Source organism: Crocodylus siamensis, chromosome 4 (genome assembly GCF_052110815.1).
Source record: "Crocodylus siamensis isolate JL-2025a chromosome 4, ASM5211081v1, whole genome shotgun sequence".
Lineage (NCBI taxonomy): Eukaryota > Metazoa > Chordata > Crocodylia > Crocodylidae > Crocodylus > Crocodylus siamensis.
This window is the reverse complement of record NC_143398.1, coordinates 210,200,098-210,224,530: the sequence shown is the minus strand read 5'-3', so window position 1 is coordinate 210,224,530 and position 24,433 is coordinate 210,200,098. Positions and strand designations below refer to the sequence as shown.

Genomic DNA, 24,433 nt, shown 5'->3' with positions numbered 1-24,433 from the left:
ACAAACTTCCAGCCTCTCAAATTTCCCCCATCAAATTTCGCAGTTTGTCATAGATATTGCTTGTAACAGTAATCATTCCAAAACCTACACCTATTGGTGGATTTTGATTGGTCATATGGAGTCATTTTTGCTTGACTTCAGGACAGTGATTCTCAGCCAGGGTGCTTTAGCACCCTGGGGTGCCTTAGGATCCTTTCTAGGTCTCATGGGCTGCCATACAATGTTAGGACTGTTAGCTGACGGCTAGAAAATGATATTTAGAGGTTTGGTTTTGGGAACTGGCTTGTAGGCAAAGTATATATTGTATTAGAACAATGGTTCGGGGAAATGGTAAAAGTTAACTGATTTCTAAAAGCCTGTTTGTGAGAGTTTCCTTCAAGGCCCACTGCATCTGTAGCCAGCAGACACACAGGCTGGGAAACTGAAGACATGTACCACACTGTTTCATAACATGAACAGTGTACCCAAACAGAGATAAAGGACTTTTCAGTATTGGTGCCAGGTCACACTTCCCAACTGCAGTGCACTTGAGATTTCTGGCTTTGGTGGATGAACCAAATTAGGAGACCGGTAAATAACCAAATTAAGATGTGTGCATGTGACGGGTTTGTTGGAACAAATGAATACGCTGACAGGACAGAACATGGACAATATGACTACCACAGGGAAACCAGTCAATGATGCCTGGGAATGAAGAGTCAGCGGGGGAAAAGGATACAAAAGGAAGGATTTCAGAACACCAAAGGGTCCCCAAGGAGGGCACTCAAGGCCACCATGGACAGAGGGCATACTACCAGCCCATTGCACCCACCCCACCAGGAGGGTGGAAGTTGGGCCTCTGTCCTTGACCTCCAGGCTGCTGACATCTGACATTCAAGAGAGAACCACAGAGTGGAAGCCTATGTACTGGCCAGATGTACCTTCCCTCTGGGACAGCCTTAGGACCACTAGATATAAAATTGGGAAGGTTATTTTGTTTGCCTTGCCTGCATTATTCTTATCTGCTATCACTGTATATCAATAAAATTTGCCTACTATCAAATGGAAAGGTCATGGTCAGTCTGAGAGTTTGGGTCTGTCCAGAACAAGGCATCATAAATCCAGTACCAACATTAGCATGCTAACATGGTTCTCAGGATAAACCCAGAGTTTTCACACAGGAATCCATAGTAGCAAAAACATTCTGACCTGTAGTGATCCTTGAGTTCTTAGCAAACAGAAGAATGTCTCTTTTTTTGTAATAAAAAATGGCAAAATATAAGATTTGGCATTTTCCAACAGGTGCCTCAAGTCTACCAAGGTTGAGAACCACTGCTTCAGAAGAGTAAGTCTCAGCATCAAACTATGTTACCATTGTGAAGTAAATTTATTCATTAGGATATTTATTATGCTCATTAATAGAAATGAACATAAAAATACTTTGACAAGTATTTATCATAGGGGCAGGCAAGTATAATACTCACACGGCTAGCTTTGGAGTACCTGATATGTCAGAAGGCTATGGAATCAGGAGGGAGTAATGGCAAAAGGACATTTTATGGCCTTTTCTTTTAGAATTTCCAATCAGAGAGAGAAGTAGAGAAGGATGCAGGCTACCTCATCTACATGAACTTCTCTACTTTCCTTACTGACTGTCTTCATTGACCATAAGGCAAATGAGAAACCCATCACTACAAAATGGTAAATCCGAGCAGCAAAAACTTTGAGTAAAAATATCCCAGCAGAATAATCACATTACCGTTAAGACATTTATGACTACAATGTTTGAAGGTTAATATCTGGTAAAAAGATTTCAATAAAAAAAGACAAGAATAAGTTCTCAGACATGTTTTGTGGCCATTACAAAATAAAAGAACAAACAAAAATCCCAAACTTTGTTTTTTTCAAGTGACAAAGATTCTCTGGACACAAGAAACCATTCAAAACTTCTGTTAAACAGTGCTCTCTTGTGGTTGTCCATGACAACAGAAATGAAAAATAACGTGTAAAGGATAAGACAAATGGTTCAAGAATTTTTGTTTAAGCCCACCGTCCAACAAATTTCTCAATCTTATTTTTCATTTAGTACTGCATTTCATCTTCCTAACATGCCAGTTATATAATTTGTTAAAAAATGTTTATAAATGCCAGATTCAAGGCAGGTTATGAAATGCACATTTGCTGCATTTCAAATGTACGATGACACATTTTAACCTTGTTTGTCAACTAGAATTCACAACTGGTGCAGCCTGTGTTTTACCAAGACACTACCTAATGCATTACTCATCTCCAAATAATTTTTTTAACAAGTTTAGTGTACACTGAGCTGTACAGATAATTTTGACCTGATATCCTCTTATTACTTTATGCATTACTCTACAAGAAGACCCTTTTACGATAAGACTTCAGTTTGACATCCTTGTGTTTCCAGAAAGTTAAATTTGTTTCAAGATTCTCACTTGTGTCTATTAAAAACACAAAGATCAGAAGGCTGTTTAGAAAAACATTTTTTCCAGCAACAGATTAAACTGCATTTATTATAAAAGGGCTAAGTAAAGCAATTTACTAATGGCATGAAATGTCAAAAGCCTGTCCAGTTACTAGACATATTAATGTAAGCCATTACACTCCCCCATTTAAATCAAGTTCATAAGCTATTAAGCCAGTAGAGCAAACTGAGACCAGAACTTTGATTTAGACCTTAAATGTCTTAAAATGCAACACATTTGTTACAGAAGAGGGGCCATTTTTAAAATTTATGAAACTAGATGCATGGTCAAAGACAGTGTCTGGAAGATCTATGCAAGCTAGCTATTATAATTTATAAATTATAAATATTTACTTATTTAAAAAAAAAAGAACTTCTGAACTTGTATCCTAAATGCATTACTACAATGTTTTTGAAAGTACATCAATTTTGATACATACCTTAAAATTAAACTGAAGAGAGTGTGTGTGTGTGTGTGTGTGTGTGTGTGTGTGTGTGTGAGTGTGTGAGAGAGATCTGCGGTCCCCCAGTATGAAGATGACATTTTTCCAGTACATATGGAAATCGATGTATACACATATATAACTCCACGTATACACTTAGTCTAAAGTATTTCATTAAAGCACTGGACTTATAAATAAGGAGGTGGCAGTGCAAATCAGGGAAACCCACCACGGTAAAAATGAAAAGATTTAACTAACCTGATCAGTTTCATCAACGCTGCTAGATTTCATAATAGAAAATGTTGGTCTGCCCTGGCTGTGTGCAAGATCCTGTGGGACACTTTGAGAAGTAGGCATTGGTGGTAAGGGTGCTCTTCTTTTCTTCGGCATTTCAGATGGCAATGTGTTTGAATCATACTGCTTGACAACAGTGCTAGATCGTGTGATAAAAGCAGGTCTCTGTTTGCTCATCAGTGGAGTTGCTGGGGCACTGGCAGTCTAGGTAGAGGAAACACATGTACACTGTGAATTTCCAGATCAAAACGTTGATTATTCTGAGACTATATTTAGAAATCTTGTTCTTGTAGATAAAGAAAACAGTAACTTACTTGTTCACGTTTCTTCTTGCTTCGCTGAAAAAAGCTAAAAAATCCTTTATTTTCTTTCTCTTTCAACATATCTAGGTTTGGAGATATTTGGCAGGAATCTAAAATGAAAAGTATTTGTGGCTATTAAATTACACAGATTATTTCTTTCGGCATTATTATTATATATTTTCCTAGCAGCCTCTTGAAAAGATATACCAAACATACCTTAAATAGTCTAAGTAGATATTCCAAAAGTACAATATGAATAGACTTCTTGACATTTTCTGTTTTTTCCCCATTAAGCCACTATAAACAAAGTCTAAAAACCTATTCTCACATAATATGGAAACTACTCCATGTTAGCAATAAGCTAAAATAGGCTTGAAAATGTTGGGGAAGATTTTTGTTGTCCATAGGAATTTCTAGGTTTACACATATATTGCAAATTTGCTACGAGTCACTGGAAAAACACACCAAATAACTTTCCACAACTGAAGACAGTGGCTGCCACTCAAATCCCATGGAAAAATGCCATGTTTTAAAAATCACAAACTTTGACAACCACGTGGAGTACTTACAAGCTAAGGTGATGGGCATCCGGTTTTTAGTACTCTATCAGGGGAAAGGGAATGAATAGCTCTTTCATTCTAAAGTTCTTTTCATCTCTGACAAAGATCTCTCCCTGAAATTCATCTGCTCTCTTAACTTTCAAACGCGCCACAATAACTTCAGTTTTCAGAATGAGACTATGAAAAGCTACTATTTGGAGGATCAGTGCTGTAATATGTACAGTATATACTGTATTTACTCCCAAGCTTTGGGGGGGGGAGTAGTAGGTACACTGGAGGGCAGAGCTAGGATTCAGAGACCTAACAAGATTGGACCAAAAGAAAATCTTATGAGGACAAGTGCAAAGTCCTGCACTTGGGACAGAACAATCCCACACGCTGGTACAGGCTGGGGGCTGACTAGCTAAGCAGCAGAAAAGGACCTGGGGATTACACTGGACAATAAGCTAAATGAGCCAACACTGCTCTTGCTGCCAGGAAGGCTAACAACATACTGGGCTGCATTAGTACCAGCATTACCAGCAGATAGAGGGGAATAATTACTTCCCTCTCTTTGGCGCTGGTGAGGCTGTATCTGGAGTACTGCCTCCAGTTTTGGGCTCCCACTACAGAAAGGTGGAAAAATTAGAAAGAATCCAGTGGAAGGCAACAGAAATGGTGGAGGGGGCTCCAGCACACGACTTCTGAGGAGGGACTGAGGGATCTGGGCTCATTTAGCCTGGAGAAGAGAAGACTGAGAAGCGATTTAATAGCAGCCTTCAACTACATAAAGGTTCTCCCCCTCCCCCCCTCCACTAGCCCCAGATCAACATGAGGAAACCCTCATCTTGGATTTGAGTACAGGGCAGGAGCCAGGCAGCTGCTATGGCTCTGGCACAACCTGGGTTTGGGGTCAGAGTCAGGGCCACAGCCTCTGCTTCCCCATTGCCTCTGCCCCATCCCCCTCCCACTGCCCCCCCAATCCCCAGCTCCGGTCCTGTTCTGGCCCAGGCACAGGACACATGGTATCTCAAGCCCCTGCCAGGCCCTAGCAATAGCACCAGCAGCAGTGGTGGCAACTCTCATCCTGGCCCTTGCCCCACAGCTGCCATTGCCACAGCACTGGTCAGGGGTTGGAGTCAGCATGTCTCCATGCCTCTGGCCAGCGCCACAACTGACGGTAAGCAGCAGCAGGGAAAGAAGATTGCTGAGGGCAGCTTGTGATGGGGGCAGGCTGCAGGGGGCAAGTTGTGGGTTCAGGTTGTTTGACTCTTCCCCACTACCTGCCTCCCCCACTCCTTTTATCTGTTATATATTCAATCAAATGAAGAAGAAAAATCTTATTTGATAGCCCCACATTAAGATATGACCATCAGAAAACAGCTGTTTGGCCAAAAGTTTATACAGTATTTGTTACCCAAAATAGTTTACAAGCCTTACTGATAGACTGTATGAGATAACTGTGTAGCTAAGAGCTTTTCATTGTATTGCTTTCATTTTTTCTTTTTTAAAGAAGAAAGGACTTCCTGTCATTACACATATACATGCATCTGTGCAGGTGTGTGCACACAGTTGTATCCTAATCTTCCCACTTTAAGTTCCTATAGAAAATGCTACCTATAATTTAGTTTGTGCTGGGGGTGGGTAGAAATAGATGAGGGCAGGAAGTGTTTGTTTGTTTTACATTTCCAGACCAAGATGCCTTTCTTCATTACTCCTTTCAAGAAAGGAAGAGTTATAAAAAAGGTCAAAGATGAAGAAGTTGCACAAATTCATGTTCCAGGCCATTTTACAGCTAGCATGCTGATACGTAGAACTGAACAAGTGTCAAGTGAGTCTTGCAATCTTAAGCTATATAAAGATTTTCATTTTTACTGGTAAGACTTCCTAGGGTCCTCTGAGGCAACAATCTTCCCTGTTATTGCCAGGTATTTTATAGGCAGCTCCATGAGAGGGTAGCACAAACTTTGAAAAGGTGCTTGTTTTTTTACCTTAGTCTGTACATCTCATGCCGAGTCTAATTTTTGTTGTATGGTAAGGCCATGAATAGGCCTTACATTTGCACCAGGAAAAAAACCTCTCTCTTACACAAAAAGAGCTGTACAGAGATGCAAGACATTTCCATGGAAGAGAACTGGCTATTCCATAAGAAATTAGATCACATACCTTTAAGGAAGATTACCCCTCCTGATCCACCTTGAATGCTTGTACACATCTCTCAGGTCTGAATACTTAATATCCCAGTCTTCTTCCCTCTCTTAGTAACAGCACTTTACGCAAAATGTTTGTGCAAAGAAGCACCTAGATAAGGGATGAGCAAAATATGGCCCAAGGACAAAATCCGGCCCACCATATGATTCCATCTGGCCCGTGGGTCCCTTGGCCTCGCCTGGCCCGGGCACAGAAGGCAGTTCTGGCCGTGGTCCATGCAGCTGGTTCCACTGCTCTTGGGCTGGGCTGCCTGGCACAGCCTGCCCTATCCCCACATATGACGCTCAGGTGTGCCAGGAACTGTAGTGGGCAGGTCTGGGACAGCCTGACTCCGGGCTGCCCCCACTACTGCTTGGGACCAGGTGTGTGCCCTGCTGAGGCATCCCAAACCCTAGCCCTGCTGCCTGGGCATCCCAGGCCCATCCGTCCTGCACCCATCTCTGAGGGGGCACCAGATGCAGTCAGCAGGCAGGGTCTCCATGGAGAGACTCCTGCAGGCAGGACACACTCAGCTGGTTGGATGGGATGGTGACAGCACGGGGCCAGGGCCCAACCTGATCCACTCCCCACACATCCCTGATGCAACTAACACCCATCACAGGGACATGCAGGGAGTTGATCATGGCTCTGTCCCAGCCCTGCGCTCTCACCACTCTGCAATCTCAGCCCCAGCCCTGCCTACCTGACCTGCTCCCAGATGCTACTCTCTACCTGCCTGTGGCCCCATCCCATCTGCTCAGCTGAAAGTGCCCTGTCTGCAGCGGCCCCAGGCCAGTCTCCATGAATTTCCTGCCTGCCCACTCCATCCAGTGCCTCTGGGGGTGGGTATACAGTGGATAGACCCAGGACCAGATAGGATAAATTGCCATCTCCCTGGTTCATCTACCTGCCACCACACCACACTGTAAGCAGCTGTGATAGGGAGCCAAGGCTAGGCCAGCACCTTTATACTCCCTGACCCTCTGGCCCTCAAGAGCTCACCACAACTCTGTAAGTGGCTCTCCAGCCAAGATAACTGCTCACCCTGGACCTAGACTTAAATTCTGAAAAGCAAGGAGCAAGGTTTGATGCCTTTCTTTCTGAAATCCTTATTTGAAATATATTGGATCTGTTTTGCAGAGGTACTGAGCACACACAACTTAGCTGATTTCAAATGAGAACTGTAGATAAACAGTGTTTTTAGAAATCAGGACTGAAGTGCTTCATGTTAGGCACTTCCCCCTTCTCCCCCTCCCTCAAAAAAAAAATCACACAAGAGCCACTTTGGACATTATGGCTATTACTGGGGGTTATAGACTACTCTTCTGGCTCTTTTTCCAGTGGGTTTAGTTAAAAAAAATATATATATGCATGCATGCATGCATGTTCACTTCACAAATATTTCATTTCAACAATTTTCAAAGTTTTTTTGGCAGATGGTCCAAAATATGGCTTCATTTTTCCATGAACTTATAAGGTGACCTACCTATACAACTTTATCATGTTGAGGTTTTGCATATAGCAACAGCTAGATCCTAAATAAGAATGTATGTTCATTTAAAACCAGTATTGTAAGATATCATTCAGCATGAGCAAAGCTGGGTGGGCCTGGGCCAAACAGATCACAGAAAGAATTTCAGTTCTTTTGTATTCAAATTACACTTTTATGATACAAAAAAAGCTACTCTAAGTTTTAAAAAGAAATTTGTATACAGTGTGGCATTTTTAGGATAGCATTAACCATAATAACAATAATAATAATAATAATAGGTATATTCACATTTGATACTTATTCTGGACACAAAGGATACCTAAAAGGTACAGTTAATAAATAAAAATGCCACTATGATGTGATCACTGGCTGCCATTTCACAGACTAGACAAAAACACCTGACCTGGTAAAGGTGAAAGATTTAAAAATCAGCAGCTGAACTGACCAGAGCAGGGGTGGGCAAAATGCAGCCCGGAGGCCAGATGTGGCCCAGCAGGCCATTCTATTTGGCCCGTGAGGCCCCTAAAAAATTTAGAAAATTAATATTAATCTGCCCTGGGCTGCCTGTCATGTGGCCCTCGATGGCTTGCCAAAACTTAGTAACAGCCCTCTGCCCAAAATAATTGCCCATCCCTGGACAAGAGAAAAAACAAACAGCAAAATTAACTATTATGATACAGACCATCCCTGTTTGTCTGACAAAGCCTCACCTTCTTCTGCTTTTGGAAAGGCAAATAAATGGATCTATGCTTTTACTTAAGAGACATCTTTAACAGTTTTATCTGAAGCTAGCCACCATTTTAGAATTTGAAATAGGACAGCAGGTATTGTATATCAGAGACCAGAAATAGTATCGTTTGTAAAAAAACACATTAAAATTTGGCATATATTCAGTATTTCTAATCAGTTGCAGAACAATTTTTATTTAAAAATAAGTTAGTTTTTCAAAAACAATTTTCAAGATTATATTAACCTCTTCTACCTGAGGAAAATTCCTTGGGCACTGACATACGTGCAGCTCCACTGTCTAAGTCATGATAGTTTACAGAAAGCATCATGACAAGTTAGACTGACCCTCCTGATTCAACAGACATTCGCTGTCAGATTAGGAGGGGGTATAATTCAGATCCCATTTGGAGCCAATTGGGGGAGAGAGGCTGTGAGCTTGCAGCATCTGTCCCCCACTCCCCTCTCCAAGCTCCCATGATCTCTCAGGATGAGAGACGGGAAAGGCAGGGGAGCAAGTTCAGTCTGGGGTCACCCCAGCTGCACTGCAGTAGCGGTGGTGGGTGGTATGGACTGCAACCCTCCCTTGAGGGGGCTCCAATCCCCCTGCCCTACCCTCCAGCACTGTCTGGGGAGTTCACAGGCTGCACTCAACCCTCTTTCTTCCCCGCTCCCATGTTGAATACAATGTGCAGAGCAGAGCTGGACTGCATCATCCAAGTCCTACTTTGTTTACTATCTTCAGAATGGGGGGGGGGGAAGGGAGCCCTATTTGGGGTTTTTCCCAGCCACCCTAGAGTGTGTGTGGGGAGACTGGAGCCCCTCCCAACCTCTGGGGAACCCCCAGACCAAACTCACTCCCCCCCTCCTCCCCCTCCCATTCTGAAGACAGAGCATGGAGAAGAGCTTGGCTGCATCAGCCAAACCTGCTCCTAGTTGTGCTGACAGATGTTAATGAAGGCATTCCACTTTGGGGTTCAGACTGTCACCCAACTGGGCATTTTTGAAGTGCTCTGCAGCCATGCACTTCTGTCAGTGCATGGCTTTAGAGCACTTTCAGTGGCTGCTTGCATGACAAACTGTCATGTCTTTCAGCATCAGTCACATCTGCTAGCACCCCTAGGAGCCCCAGAAGCAGCTTCAGTAAGAACAGCTGATCACTTAACCTTCACTTAATAAGTGAAGTTTATGGGAAATGTTTTTAATTCTATCTATAATTAATTTTTTTAAGCAGTGGTTCTCAATCTTTTCTGTATCAGGACCAATTTGTAAACATCAATGGCCAGTCCTGACCCAATGTCCTTTGTGCCTGACCTGCTGCTCCTTGCCCCCAGACTCCTCTGCCAGTCTGCAAGGGAAAACCCATGTGACCCATTTCCTATACTCTTGCGACCCATGGGTTGAGAAAAGCTGTTTTAAAGGAAGATGGAGAATGAGAAATGTTTTTAAAAGTTCAGTTGTGTTAAGGTTATAATGTGGTTATTTGGCCCACCAAGAAATGGCTATTGGCACTCAGAACTTGAACAAAATAAAATTTGGAACAGAGGGAAGTCAAAACTTCCTAAACTGATTAAATAGGGTTTTTTTTGCCCAAAATAATAATAAAATAATTGGATAATTCACTCGATCAATATTTTTCAAGGTAAAAACCCCCCTAAATAACCATTCCTAAACTGAGTTTATTAATAAAGATAAGATGAATTAAAAAGAGGAACTTTTGTTGTCATTCAAAATGGATGATGATGAAAAAAAAGTGTCAATATTTTTCAATAGAATGGAAAATTTTGAAAATTTTTGATTTTAAAAAGTGTTTCTAATTATTTCATCTTTGAACCACATTTCCTTCTGGTTCATTATATTGCAACAGCTATCGTCTCAGCCCTCATTCTTTAATATGGAACAGGATCTTTGGCCAGACATACATCACTCATAATGCTTTTAGTAATGACTCCTATGCTGTACAACCATATTTGTCAGAGACAATAAACTTAGACGTAATCCTCCCCAGACTCCCACTGAAGTGAACAAGAACTGAAAAGTTGTATAAGGCTTCTGTTTTTTCATATGGTGCACTGCTGAACTTGGTAAAAATAGATGTTTTTAGGCAAGATAAAAACAAAATAAAATGTTCTGATTCAGATTAAATTGAACCAGAATAAAAATTTCAGTTGTGTTTTCTCCAATTAACAACACGATTTTTGTGCCAGTTTCTACATTCCCCCTGCCATTTCATGTTTTTGCTCCATCAGAAAAAGGATGTTATGGAAAATTCTCATACAAGTAAACCATTACTCTAATTATGGTATTTTGGGCCAACTGCTTTTGAACACACACACTACTTTTTAATAAATACCATGAAGAAACATACTAAATGATAAGGCTACAGCAAAATAAGGAAAACTGTCTTTAAGCCAAAAGGCGGGGATACAAATTAAAAAGGTATAAAGAGCTCTGGAGTCTAAGGAAGAAACTGAATTGCAGGAGCCAATACTGACCAGACATGTTGGAGTAAATCTGAGAACATGTATTGAAGAGAACTACAAAAAATGGAATGGAAGTTTGCAGCAACAAGTCTTCCATAAAAGTTTGGCTTGTGATTAAGAGCCATATCTCACATTACACAGGCCATGTTGACTGTACTTAAAACATGAGTGTCCACGTTTTAAAACAGTAAAACACATGCTAAGTGCTATCATATCAAAGCAAAGTTACTCCTTTTGTGAAAAGTTGCATCTCCAGATCATATTAAGTAACACGTATTCAGCTATTACGGGAGTCAATACAAATTTAAGGTTCTGTTGCGATTCAGCTGATTTTCAGTCCCAGCCTCCACACTACAGGTCAACCAGTTCAAGACTGTCAGCAGCAGAAACCAGACTTGCCCTGAGGATCCAGCAGCAGGAATAACACCCTCTTCCAAGCTCAGCTCCTTGTGCCTCCCTCTGCCCACAGCAAAAAACTAGCTCGCTCCAACATGCCAGGGTCACATGGTAAGCAGGGTGGGAGCTCTGGGCATGGGGGCTGCATGGCTTCAAAAATGCAGACGTGAGAGCTGTGATGCCCAATGACAGAATCAGTGTCGGGAAGCACAGCCAGCTCTAACCCCAGACCTTAGTTAAGGATTACTGTGCAGCAGGCCTGTGCGAAGCAGCAAGTATTTGCTTCGGATTCAGCTGATTTGGAAGGACAGCAATTTGATACAGCCAATTTGGCTGCAGAGATTTGGCGTCAATTTGGAGCTTTGGCCATAGGCCATACAGGCAGTCCTTGACAATGCTGGACACAGCTGCCTCCAGCTGGTAAGTCTGTTGTGGTGGGCAGAGTGGGGAGGGAAGGGGCGTGGAGCGATCAGATCATGGAGGTGCTCTACCCGCCCTGAGCAGATCCAGGGGAATATGCCCGCTCTCATGCCCTTCCGGACTGGCAGCAAGAGCCTGTGGAGGAGCCACAAGAAGAGCAGCTCCCAGACCAGCAGCTCACAGTGGTGGGAGCCCTCCTTCCCAAGTCCCATGGGCCCTCCCCACCCTGGGTGGGCAGCCCCAATTGCTCCCCCGCTGTGGGGGCCTTGATCTGCCCCTCCGCCACTCCCCTTCCCTCCCCCCTCCACAGCAGACTTACCAGCTGGAGGCAGCTGTGTCCAGTATCATTAAGAACTACTGCCTGTATCTCCAAATCAGTTTGGAGGCTTCCGATGCGATTTGGACCTTTTAATGGGTCTCCTGATTCAATTCGGATTTGGAGATTCGACCACCAAATCGGGCCAGAATCACCTCCAAATTGAATCTGCTACCAAAGCTTCACACAGCCCTCCTGTGTAGCTGCTCAGAACAGTCTAATTTTCAGTAGGCATGGTAAAACTTACTCTGATTTATATGCAAATGTCCTCTGTAACAATGCCCTAAGTAAGAGAGAGCAGATCTGTGCCAAGAAAACCAGGTCACTTAATTTAATGCCAGGCTATTTGACCATCATTAAAATGGTGATAATAGCTCTTATTCCACAAGTATTAGTGAACCAAACAATCCAAACACTTAAGTGTACACATACATTGATAAGCACCATTTCTTTAAATTAAGGTGGGCAATTTCAGACCTTGCAGGGTAATAAAATCTCATTATTTCTCACATTGACTATGACTTATTCCTCTTTAAGAAGACAGTGAGTTTTCAGCAAATTGTCAAGATTATTTTTGGTTTTGGTTTTTAAAGGAGCTCCTACCATTAACATGATATATGCACTTAGTTGCGTCATCCTTGCATTCTTCGAAACACAGCTTGTATGCAAGTCATACCCTGAATCAAAAGTTTTGGAAAACTAGCCATTGGCAGGCATGATTTCAGTTCCAAGACAGAATTAACTACATCTGGCCACACTAACTGTAAGGAGATTAATTTTGTTTAGACCACACAATTTTAAACATTCAGTTTTTCAGAAGCAAAATTTTCTAAGTTTAAATTTATTGAAAAGCAACAAAAAAAAGATGTCTTACCTCTACTGACATCCATTGCATATAGTTCCCTTAATCCAAGGTCATTAAGCGATTTTGTCATGTCAAGGGGCTCTTGTGACTGGTAGCTTTTCAGCAATACAGTGTGTAAAGGATCAAACTCACATTTGCTACAGATAATCAGTGTGAGCTCTTGAAGAGGTGCATGCGGACTAACTCTTATTACAGTCTTCTGTGTTTTCTTATAATTTACAACTACTCTCACTGTTTGCTGAAGAAAGAAAAAAACTCCAATAAGCTGTGTTTAAGGATACCAATATAAACAGCCCAAAATCATTTCACAGATTTTTTGCACCAACCACAGAAGCTTCCCCATAAAGAACTGTTTTCTTAAAGCTTTAGCTACATTAAATGAAATTCTGCATCATTAAAGGGAGCTCTATATAAAAGGTTTCAGCAGATTTATTTACATTCAAGAAGAACAGCAATCCAGAGTATCAATTCTGACTCAGTGTTGATTTGTATTCTGAAGACAGAATGAAGAAGATGGGGGAGGGAAATGGAAGGAGGACATTCTTTCCGTATTTTTTTTAATCCATTTTTACCCATTTCAGAAAAACGTAACTACTTTACTCAATTAGATTTTTTCCTGAGGTTTATAAAATCTTGTTTCCCAGAAAATGAGGAATACCTTTGTTTAGACAGAAAGCTGATGTTGGCTTGGGGAAATCAGATCACAATCATGTCCTTTCTACTTGCTAGTGCAAGGCAGGGCACCCAAGATCACGACCAAAGTTGAAAGCTGGGTCCCACGAGTCTGGCACCAGGGAAGACAATTCAGCCGACTGGTCAGCCCCAGACCTGACCCCTCCGTATGTTCAATTTAAGGAACCATACAAACCAGCCATAGAAATACAGGTGCACATTTTATTTAGAACATTTTTATGGATGGCTTCCCATTTTATGGAGCCTTAGGCTGGGTGCTCATACAGCACCCTTAATGTGTAGTAACATGTTAAATATATATGGCATATAACATAACTGTAGCATACATGTAATATGTAAAGTGGGCCAGTCCTATATACAGCCAAGAGAAATATATTAGATTCAAAATGTCAGCTTCCCCAAATCATTAAAAATCCAAAAATTATCCTGGTGCTATGGACTGAAGTTATGATTCCCATGCAGCACTACATTCTGGCATTATCAGGCAAACCTTTATGAAGGATTTTGTCTTCTGCTGGGAAATTAAACATTCATGTAGTTCACATTTTAGTTCTCACCTCTGGAATCATAGGAGCAGGTTTCTTCTTATCCAAAAGCTTTGGCTTTAAAATCACCTTTTCTACTTCAAGCATTCCAACTGGTGTATTGGGCTTGAATTTTATCTGGCTATTCTCTGCTGACATCAGATCTATAGTATAGCTTGATGGATTTAAACGATACTGTGCACAAAGAAAAATCAGCAAGTCCATCATGGGTTTCCTGTAAGAAAGGAAAACATATATTACATTATTTTCTTATAGGATTAGTATTAAGCAAACCAAAGAAGAATATTTTTCTGAATATTGGCAAAAGATATGTCTTTTGATTCTATTCATTAGTTTTGTAAATACTGTAAAGAAGTGTGTGGGGGTGGGGAAATGCCAAAAGCATGATCACTGAGAGAAGTAAGATATCCATTTTGTACATAGAGGATAAGAGTACAAGGAAAAAACCCACAGGTACACATGCTATTTTGAGGGCCATAAAAAACCCCACAGTTTAATACAGAACAATTTTGCGAAAGTATTTGTAGCAATTCATACATTGACTTATTCCCAAAACTGGCCTGGCACACACTGAAGCTATTATTTCAAACTACTTAACCTTAAATGACCTGTATGTGTATATAAAGCTATTTTGGTAGGAAACACAAGTATTAATACTCTGCCTGCCCAAGGATTCAGCTTCACTGTTTTAAATTTTCCAGTTCAGAATTAAAATGTGTCTTTCTCTCTCAGAATATTTCCAAATGAAGTCTAAGAAATATCATTCACAGAGAGCAAACGTATATCAGATGAGGTTTTGCATGCGGTATGTACAGAAAGTAAACAAAGAAGAATATTAAATGAACTTTAACACTACAGAGTCCAAACACAGAGAAATTAGGGAGTGCCTCAGGACTGCCTTGCATATTTAATTCAGGAATACACTTAATCATTCACAGGGAGACTATTATTAGACACACACTTTCCCCAGAAGTCATATCATTCAGTGTACAAGGTAGATGATGCTCTAAGGATGAATCAAGACAGTCTAGTAAATGTATATATTTTTTCATTTGTTGCAGAAATTAATATTCAAGTAGTGAATGAGAAAGTGAAGAGCAGGAAGAAAAAAAAAGAATGATCTTACACTTTAGACAATTGAATACTATTCTGGAAAAAAAACTGTATTCTATCATTGACTCTGCCAGAGAACTCCTGTGTAAGGCTGGATAAATTATATAAGCCATATAGGTGGCCATTACTGTTCTGGATATCTGATGTGAGGTATGAGACTGAGCACAGCAATTCTCCTAGGAGCAATTTAAGCTGGGTTGCTTCTTGTTTCATTTTTTCCACCTGGAGTGGCCATTTTTGCTCTGAGAGAAAAATCCTAAATACACTCTGTACACTCACAGGTTTTCTTGGGAGAGAAGCAACTCTCCCAGGAGATAATGAATGTCCATATGTGGCCTATGAAATAACATTGTAATGCATGAAGATGAAGAGCTAATTCATATTGCAAGGAGAACCTTTAATTTGGACTTACCCTAAATTTAGCATTCAATTTCTGAAACTGTAGCGCTCTCAACTTTTTTTGATTAATCCTATATTTGTGCAAGAAATGGAAAGGCTGTGGTCCATCTACTCAGCACTAGATTACTACATAATGTATGCATCTACATGTGCAATTAATGTGAATCAATAAACTCTGGCACATATTGCTCCAGAATTTATTTCTCCTGAGCACACCATTTGAATGTGCACCCTGAACTGCAGCATACTGAGCCAATGGCGGGGAGGGTTAGCCTACCAGCCTGGGGCTGTTTCAAGCTGGCTTGACATTGTGCGGAGGGACTGGTGATGGCATGAGGGTGCTCTAGTGTGCAGCTAGTCAGCAGGCAGCCTCTGTACTGAAGCACTTTCAGCCAGGTCAGTGTCTACATGCGTGTTCCTGTGCATGAAAAAAAAACAAACAAATTCTACAGCAGGATAGTACTTGTATTTACAAGTACTCAACTGCTGCAGAGTTTATTAGTTTCCTGCAGCCTAATATGGCTGCACGTGTAGATGGTGAGACACTTACTGTGGAGCTAACTGGGCAACTCCTCAGTAATCATCTTGTGTAGACACACCCAACCAGTAGTGAAAAGGTTCACTTATTAATGGCTTCAGCAGTATATCAAACGTGGGTAACTTAAGTTGGAATCTTCACACATTCCTAAAGTAATCATTTAACTGAACAGACTTTCTGGCACTGTCTAGAATTGTGTATCCTGGAGACAATTTTGTGAATAGGATTTTTAATGTACAAGATCAGTTAAGTTCATCCTCACAGACACAACGCAAAGAAAGACAGGTTTTTGTTTAGCCACACCAAGTGATAGCAGTGGTAAGAAGATTTTGTTGGGAGTGCAGGGTAGGAAGTATGTCACAAACCTATGATATTTTGAAATGTTCAAGGAACATCATACATGGGGGTTTTTTGTTTAATCAATATAACGTGTGTAGTGTTACATATATGTAGAGACTAAGTTGTACTTAGGCCTATTATTATATCTATGAATTGCAGTATTTTATATGAATGTAAATTTGTATTTCATAGGTTGGCCAAGACAGTTTGCCTGTGCAATGATTAATTAAGCATTCCTCTCCTATTCATACTTGAAAGTATAAAGAATTAGCTTCTGACTTGGCCAATGGTTTAATAATATAGGCCCTTGGGGATGTGGCTCAAGGCACATGAACTAGGTGCTTTCAGGCAATCGTAAATTTGCATCTTTTAAAGAAGAGACACAAAAATAACACCCAAGAACAAGTTATTCAGGGAAGGACATTTTCACAGTGGGGAAATTAAATAAGAAATGGTACAGTATCTTTAGGGCATTAAATCTTTATATGCAGATATTTTCCTGATCATAACTGAAGCAGGAAAGACTTCAGGTCTGGTAAACAAATATACCCTTTGGAGATAAGAAATTATAGGCAATTGTTTGTCATTAGTTTGTTCTCAAGCATAGGGAATAACTCTAGGCCCTCAGCTAGTGGGCTCTGTGAAGCAGGCTGACAAGAAGATGAGGCAGGAACTTTTTTTAACCTGTTGAGCTGAGTAAAAGCCACATTCTTAGGTTTGAGATGTAGGCTAAGATCAGATTGTTCCGATACTTCATTTTATTTGTTTATTCTTACACCTTTGTCTGTATCTTAACATATGGTTACTCATTTCTTATGCCTGCTGTTGTTATTATAATAAGTTTTTGTCATTTTTTATAACTATTGTTAGTGATTTCAGAGAATTTGACCATACAGACAGGCCTTTTCCAAGGAAGAGGATTGCTGTGGGGGCAGGAATCTATTATTTTTGAGCACGTGATTGGAAAAAGATACTATTCTTCCAGCTGGCAAAGAGCTGGTAAGACCTAGGTGAGACAGGTAAAGCTGAGACACCATTGCTCAAGGAAGTGATCTTTGGAGTATAAATCTCAGACTCCAAGTGGTCAAGAAGTTGATGGCAGAGAGGAGCTTGGGGCTGAAGGACACTCCTGCATCAGTAAGAATACCCCAGGAGTGTGCTTTCAAAGGTGTACCTGACTGTATCTTGGGTCAGAGGGTGTGGAGGGAAGCGTGGGGGGGATGACGACAAGGGACAACAAGGATAGGGAGAGAACAATGGGAGGACTGTTTTTGTTTGTTTTGTAAATGAATGCTGCATTATGGATTTTAAAATGCATAAAACTTCAAGATCACTTAAATGCATAAAACTTTATAGAAAGGCATGTTTCTGCCCTGAGTTTATTCTGGTCTGTGGCACCTGGACAGAAGACAGTAGAAGCATACCACCAATTTCTAAAGAATGAATTCTAAAAGAAAGCTTTAACTCTTTCTTTCTGCTCTATTAAAGGAAAAAAATCTTTTATCTGCTCAAAACAAGGGAAAGAGCACTTAGAGTAAAAGCTCTTGTTTCAAAAGGCAATGGATGTACAAGGGAAAACAGAAGAAAGCTTTCATACCTCCATTGCAGTGGTTATTGACAGCATAAGTGGCCTAGGGAGAAAAGCATCTTCCTCTAACACTAGCTGGGTAACTTTCACTATGCTGGGGAACAGGAATGGAGTTAAAAGTGGAGGCAAAAAGGGGAGTCAAAACCTTAACATTTAAAAAAGGATTTGAAAAAGCCAAATAATCCACTATGACTACACCACCGTAATTTCTCTGCTCTGCCCCCACGCAGCTGAATTACTGTTTTGGCGTCTTGTTGCTTTTCCAGAAGTAAACTTTATTTTCAACTGCTATTTCCGCAACACCTTTTCAGCCATCATTTCATAACAAAATAAAGATAGAATTGCTTAACTGAGGCCTCTTACTATTTTAATACATACATCTCTAGTAGTTAAAGAATGGCCAGTGTCACAACAGAGACAAGGCACATTGTGTCAACATGCCAAGTTACAGATGAAACTTAGCAGGTCAGAAAGCAGAGTCCATATGTGCATATTTGTTTAAAAGCAAACCAAACCACACCACCACCCTCCCCCGCCCCCAAACACAAAACAGGAGCCGTACATGACATTGCAGCACTGTTTAAAAGAAGCATTTTAAATGAAGCAAAGCTTTAAACAAAACAAAACAAAATCCATCTTCCGACTCTCTTATGCATGACTGTTTCGATAATAAAAAAGCTGATTTGCTAAACTGGTTTGCACTGTTTTGGAAAAAAAACAAACAAAAAACTTCAAATATATTTTACAAAGCCGCAATTTGTAATCTGAATCCTCCCCACATAGTCAAATGTTGCATATGGCATGAACAAGGCCCTGCCATCCTCATCTATCCTGGGCTGCTCTTTGTAGGTCCTCTTTTGTGTTAAGCCCTGCAAGTTTTCCCTGTCTGAATATTGTCCACGATTGTGTATTTACACATTTAAAGGCCTTTCCATCAGCCTGTAGTGTCCAGAGAAACAGGTAAACATTTTGTTCTATTCAAGGACCTGTGTCCACTCTGGTCTCCAGGTTAAGCCATAAAAGGTGTAATTAAAAAAAAACGTTTTGGAAAAATCAAGTCCTTTTAACATTCCTTCATTGGAACAGTTTAGTGCATGTATTGAAAGAGCTACTTTCTGTATGCTCATCTTTTCTTTTTCCCATTCAGGGCTAAGGAGAAATTCATCAGCCAACAGAAATTACACAGTTGGAGCACCATTCTGGTTAGGTGGATTGTGATCCTGTCTGGTTTTAAATATCACTAGAGCAGACACCTGACACTGAATAATATTTGCTTTGAATAACAAAGTTTGACCAGGAAAGCTAAAGAAATAGCATATAGCCACTTGTCATAAAATGTTATAAAACACTTTATTTGAAACATTCAGATGGTCTTGCTTTAAAATACTTAATACAGATGTTTAATGAACTTCATTTTGAGTGATTTACATAAAGGTTTGTTCTACTAACCCAAAGCAATCATAAGATCCTAAGTCAGAGAACAGACAGCAAAGATGGCTCTACCAATATTGAAAACCAGGGCTTTCCATCATGTAATAGTGTAAGTAACACTGTTCATTACATTTGGAATACAGTGCTTAAAACAATTACATTGGTTTATCTTTAAGGAACAGAACCTTTTAATAGACCTTTGGTTAATAACAGGTAGGATATAAATACATACCCCTGAGCAGTTATTTCTGGGGCAGATTTCTGACATGAGGAAACAGCTGTGATAAAAGGTCATAGCATGCCATGTTTGTCTTTTACTAATGAACTATTTAACTGAGCTGAATTTTCTACATTAGATACCTGTTGGCTATAGGTCAAGATTAAAGACTCTTGGTATTCAGGTCTTGAGAAGCAGATTGCAGTGTCCTAAATTAAAAATATTGCCTCCAATCAAAAAAAGAGAGGCAAAGGCTTAGAAAGGCTTAAAATAAGCACAGAACTCATCTCAGACTAGAGAAAAAAATTAGGTATTTATTGTTTAGCTGCCTGTTATATGGAAGGGAGAGACTGCCTAGAAGAGATCATGCCATACTTGGATTAATCTCTCATTAAGTAACAAGGTGGATATAAGTTTTCCTTGTTTATTTTTACTATTGCATAACAAACAGCTGACTTCCAATGGCAGAAACAAAGGGACCACACAGATTCAAACTAATACGTATACTTGGCAGATAGAAAACAAGAAGCTGGCTTTAAAAAACAAAAAAACAAAACCAACTTGAAAAGCTACTACAAAAACATGCAACAGGCATATTTTCTGCAAGACCTATGAGAAGGAATTGAAATGACAGAGAAAGTTTATGGTTTGTTTTAGAATGTTAAGGTTTCTAGATTTAACCACAGCCGACAATTTCCACAGCTACCTGAGTCAGACCACATTCAGAGAACATGCACACAAGCACTTGATTATGCAGCATATTCTATTTTTCATTTGGCTTGTTATTACAAAGCTTGGTTAATAACTGTTTCTCTTAAAAATTAGATTTCAAAAGCATCAAAATTTTTTTGTCCTAAATAAGGATGGATAGGCAGGGCAGAAGGTTTCTAGGATTAGACTGCATACTACAGTAGTATGTAAGTAGTGTTGAAAAGATTCTTACCTTGTGGCATGTCTGCCAAAAAGGTTGCCCCCATTGCTCTCTAAAATAGCACTAAGATGTATAAAACTGTCTTGGATTTCTGCCACGCAAAAGTGACCTTCATAAGAGCATTATAAGATGTACATTGGTCCCTGTTCAAGTAAGGCTCGAAGTGCTATATGACTTATTCAAAAAAAAATTCAGCTATAACCCATAAAAACTAAACTTTTGCCATCCCCCAAATTATTTTCCATGCAACATACCTGCCATTAACAGTAGTAGATTTAATCACATCCCCTGGAAGAACCACAGATAATTCAATGTCTTTATCAATTGTATTCTCTTTCTGTTCCATGGTGAAATTAGTTAGTTCTGCCTCATCCAATGAAGGAATCTCCAAGTTTTTTGGTTCAGGTGGAGGAAGTGGAGCTTTAGCTTTGGCTTTTCTACTGAAATAAAAAAAAATAGGAAAATTATACTATGAGTACAATTTTACTATGTGAATATGTTTTACATCAATGTTAAATATTAAAACAGGAAGAACTCGCCCTCAGAATAGCTAGTTCAAACCCAGACGTCATAGGGCTAACAGAAACGTGGTGGGATTCGTCCCATGACTGGGCAGTTAGCATTAGGGGCTATAGGCTTTACAGGCGGGATAGAGAAGGAAGGAAAGGTGGTGGTGTGGCGCTCTATGTCAAGGAGCACTACACATCCTCTGCCAGCAGAATGGGGTCAGAGGAAGGGCAGGCTGAAGTGCTCTGGGTTAAGATTCAGGGGGACCATGGGGAGAGCAATTTGACGGTGGGGTCTACTACAGACCTCCCAGCCAAGGGGAGGAGCTGGACCAGCAATTTTCGGGCCAGCTTCCAGAGGCACTTAAGGCAAGAGATGTAGTTGTCATGGGTGATTTTAATTACCCGGACATCTGCTGGGAGGAACAGTCAGCCAGGACAGACCGTTCCAGGAGGTTCTTAGCTGAGATACAGGACCTCCACTTGATTCAGGAGGTGCACAGACCCACCAGAGGAAACACCCTGTTGGACCTGGTCCTGGCCACAGGCGATGACCTCGTAAGGGGCCTCCAGGTTCTTGACCACCTGGGCGACAGCGATCATCACTTGCTGGAATTCACCATCCAGCGCAGGGTGTCAAGGGCCTGCAGCAAGACGGTAGCTCTAGACTTTAGGAGGGCCAACTTCAACAAGTTGAGGAGACTAGTGGGTGAGGAGCTGGGGTCCTTGAGCGCAGAGGAACTCAGTGTCCAGGATGAGTGGTTGTTCCTTAAGGAAACGATACTCAGGGCCCAAGGGGAGTCCATCCCAACAAGAAGCAAGGGGGGGCAAGAGTGCCCAAAAGCCCCCCTGGCTCACCAAGGGTGTCTGGGAATGCCTGCTTGCCAAAAAGGTGGCGTACACCCAGTGGAAGGGGGGGTGCTAGCTCCAAAGAGGAGTATACCTCCTCTGCTTGAGCCTGTCAGGAAAGCTAAAGTGGACATAGAGCTAGAACTAGCATCCAAGATCAAGGATAATAAAAAGTCCTTTTTCAAATACATAGGGAGGATGAAGAAGGCACCGGGTAATGTGGGGTCCCTGCAAAGTATGCTGGGCAATCTGGTGGTTGCGCCAGAGGAGAAAGCGGAACTCTTTAACCAACTCTTCACATCCATTTTCTTGTGCAGGGACCGGGACTTTCCCACTGTGATGCCAGATGGACTCGAGGGGAATGCCTCCAGACCTCAGGTTGGGGAGGACTGGGTTAGAGAGCTTCTGGAGGGGCTGGACGTGTTCAAGTTAGCGGGTCCAGGTGCTCTCCACCCCAGGGTGTTGAGGGAGCTAGCTGGGGTTATTGCAGGGCTCTTGGCATGGCTTTACGAGCGCTCGTGGTGCTCGGGCCAGGTGCCAGATAACTGAACGATAGCTAATATGGTCCCCATCTTCAAAAAAGGGAAGAGAGAGGACCCGGGCAACTACAGGCCCGTTAGTCTTACCTCTATCCTTGGGAAACTCTTTGAGAAGATCCTCAAGGAGCACATCTGTGATGGGCCAGCTTCAGGGATGATGCTCAAGGGCAACCAGCCGGTTTCATTAGGGACTGTCATGTCAGACCAACCTGACTGCCTTTTATGATCAGGTCACAAAGGCAATGGATGCAGGTGTTGCCATGGACATAGTCTTTCTAGACTTCAGCAAGGCCTTTGACACCGTCTCCCACCCCATCCTCATTAAAAAGCTAGGCGACTGTGGCATTGATGCCTACACAGTCAGATAGATTGCAGATTGGTTCAAGGGTCTTACTCAGAGGGTGGTGGTAGACGGGTCATATTCGACCTGGGGGGAAGTGGGCAGCGGAGTCCCCCAGGGCTCGGTCCTGGGGCCTGTGTTGTTCAAGTTCTTCATCAGCGATTTGGATAACAGGGTGAAATGCAACCTGTTTAAATTCGCTGATGATACCAAAATTTGGGGTGAGGTGAGCACGCTAGTAGGGAGGGAAAGGCCTCAAGGCAACAAGACCTGGATGGGTTACAGGAGTGGGCTGACATAAAGAGGATGCGTTTCAACACTGACAAGTGCAGGGTGCTGCACTTAGGCAGTAGAAACCAGCAGTACACTTACAGAATGGGAAACTCCCTTCTTGAGAGCACGGAGGCAGAAAGGGATCTTGGAGTCATTATTGAAGGCCAAGATGAACATGGGCCAACAATGCGAGGTCACGGTTGGCAGGGCTAACTGCACCTTGTCGTGCATCCACAGGTGCATCTCAAGTAGAGCCAGGGAGGTGATCCTCCCCCTCTATGTGACACTGGTCACGCCACAGCTGGAGTACTGAGTCCAGTTCTGTGTGCCCCACTTCAGGAGGGATGTGGACAATATTGAAAGGGTCCAGAGGAGGGCCACCCGCATGATCAGGGACCACAGGGCAGACCCTACATTGAAAGACTGCGGGACCTAAACCTGTTCAGCCTTCACAAGAGAAGGCTGAGGGGGGGACCTGGTGACTGTCTATAAACTCACTAGGGGGGACCAGAAGGGTTTAGGGGAGACACTGTTTCCCCTAGCGCCCCCTGGCATGGGGAACAATGAACACAAATTATTAGAGAGTAGATTTAGATTAGACATCCGCAAGAACTACGTCACAGTTAGGGCGGCTAGGAGCTGGAACCAACTTCCTAGGGAAGTGGTGCTCACTCCTACCCTGGGGATCTTTAAACAGAGGCTTGATGACTACCTGGCTGGACTCATTTGAGTCCAGTCTTTTCTCCTGCCCAGGTGGGGGGTCTGACTTGAAGATCTACAGGGTCCCTTCCCACCCTACTTCTATGATTCTATGATATTCAGTGAACCATTAATTATGTTCAACATATGGTACTGCCCACCAAGAATATTGGAGTAAAACTGGCCTGCATCCTCTCACTTTTCATCTTGATGAAAAATTCCTGTTTATCACACAAGTATTTTAAACCTGTGACTGATGGTGGTAATAGCTGATAAATGTCTGACTGTTTCCAAGTAGGCAGAAACAAAATATAGTTCTACATTGTGACTTCATGCCATAACTATGAAAATTCACAAGCCTTCCACATTTCAATATATGTTTAAGAGATGAATATGGCAAAAGTCCCTAAACAGATTTATTTTTTCCACTCACTGATAGAGGTGAATGGGGAAGGTAGAGGGAAGGGGCATGGGGGTAAAGATCAAGGTCTCTCATGGTG

The 24,433-nt window shown here is 41.7% G+C and overlaps 1 protein-coding gene across 1 annotated transcript in view; it reads right to left on the bottom strand.

Moving 5' to 3' along the window:
• The window catches only part of COBLL1 (cordon-bleu WH2 repeat protein like 1), a 158,221-nt gene that overhangs the window by 33,086 nt on the left and 100,702 nt on the right, over positions 1-24,433 (bottom strand). Inside the window, exons 3-7 of the mRNA XM_090041717.1 lie at positions 20,982-21,167; positions 14,184-14,385; positions 12,943-13,171; positions 3,519-3,616; positions 3,169-3,408 (exon numbers count right to left, since the gene is read on the bottom strand). Coding sequence (XP_089897843.1) covers positions 3,169-3,408; positions 3,519-3,616; positions 12,943-13,171; positions 14,184-14,385; positions 20,982-21,167 — 955 coding nt within the window. The remainder of the gene's footprint in view (positions 1-3,168; positions 3,409-3,518; positions 3,617-12,942; positions 13,172-14,183; positions 14,386-20,981; positions 21,168-24,433) is intronic.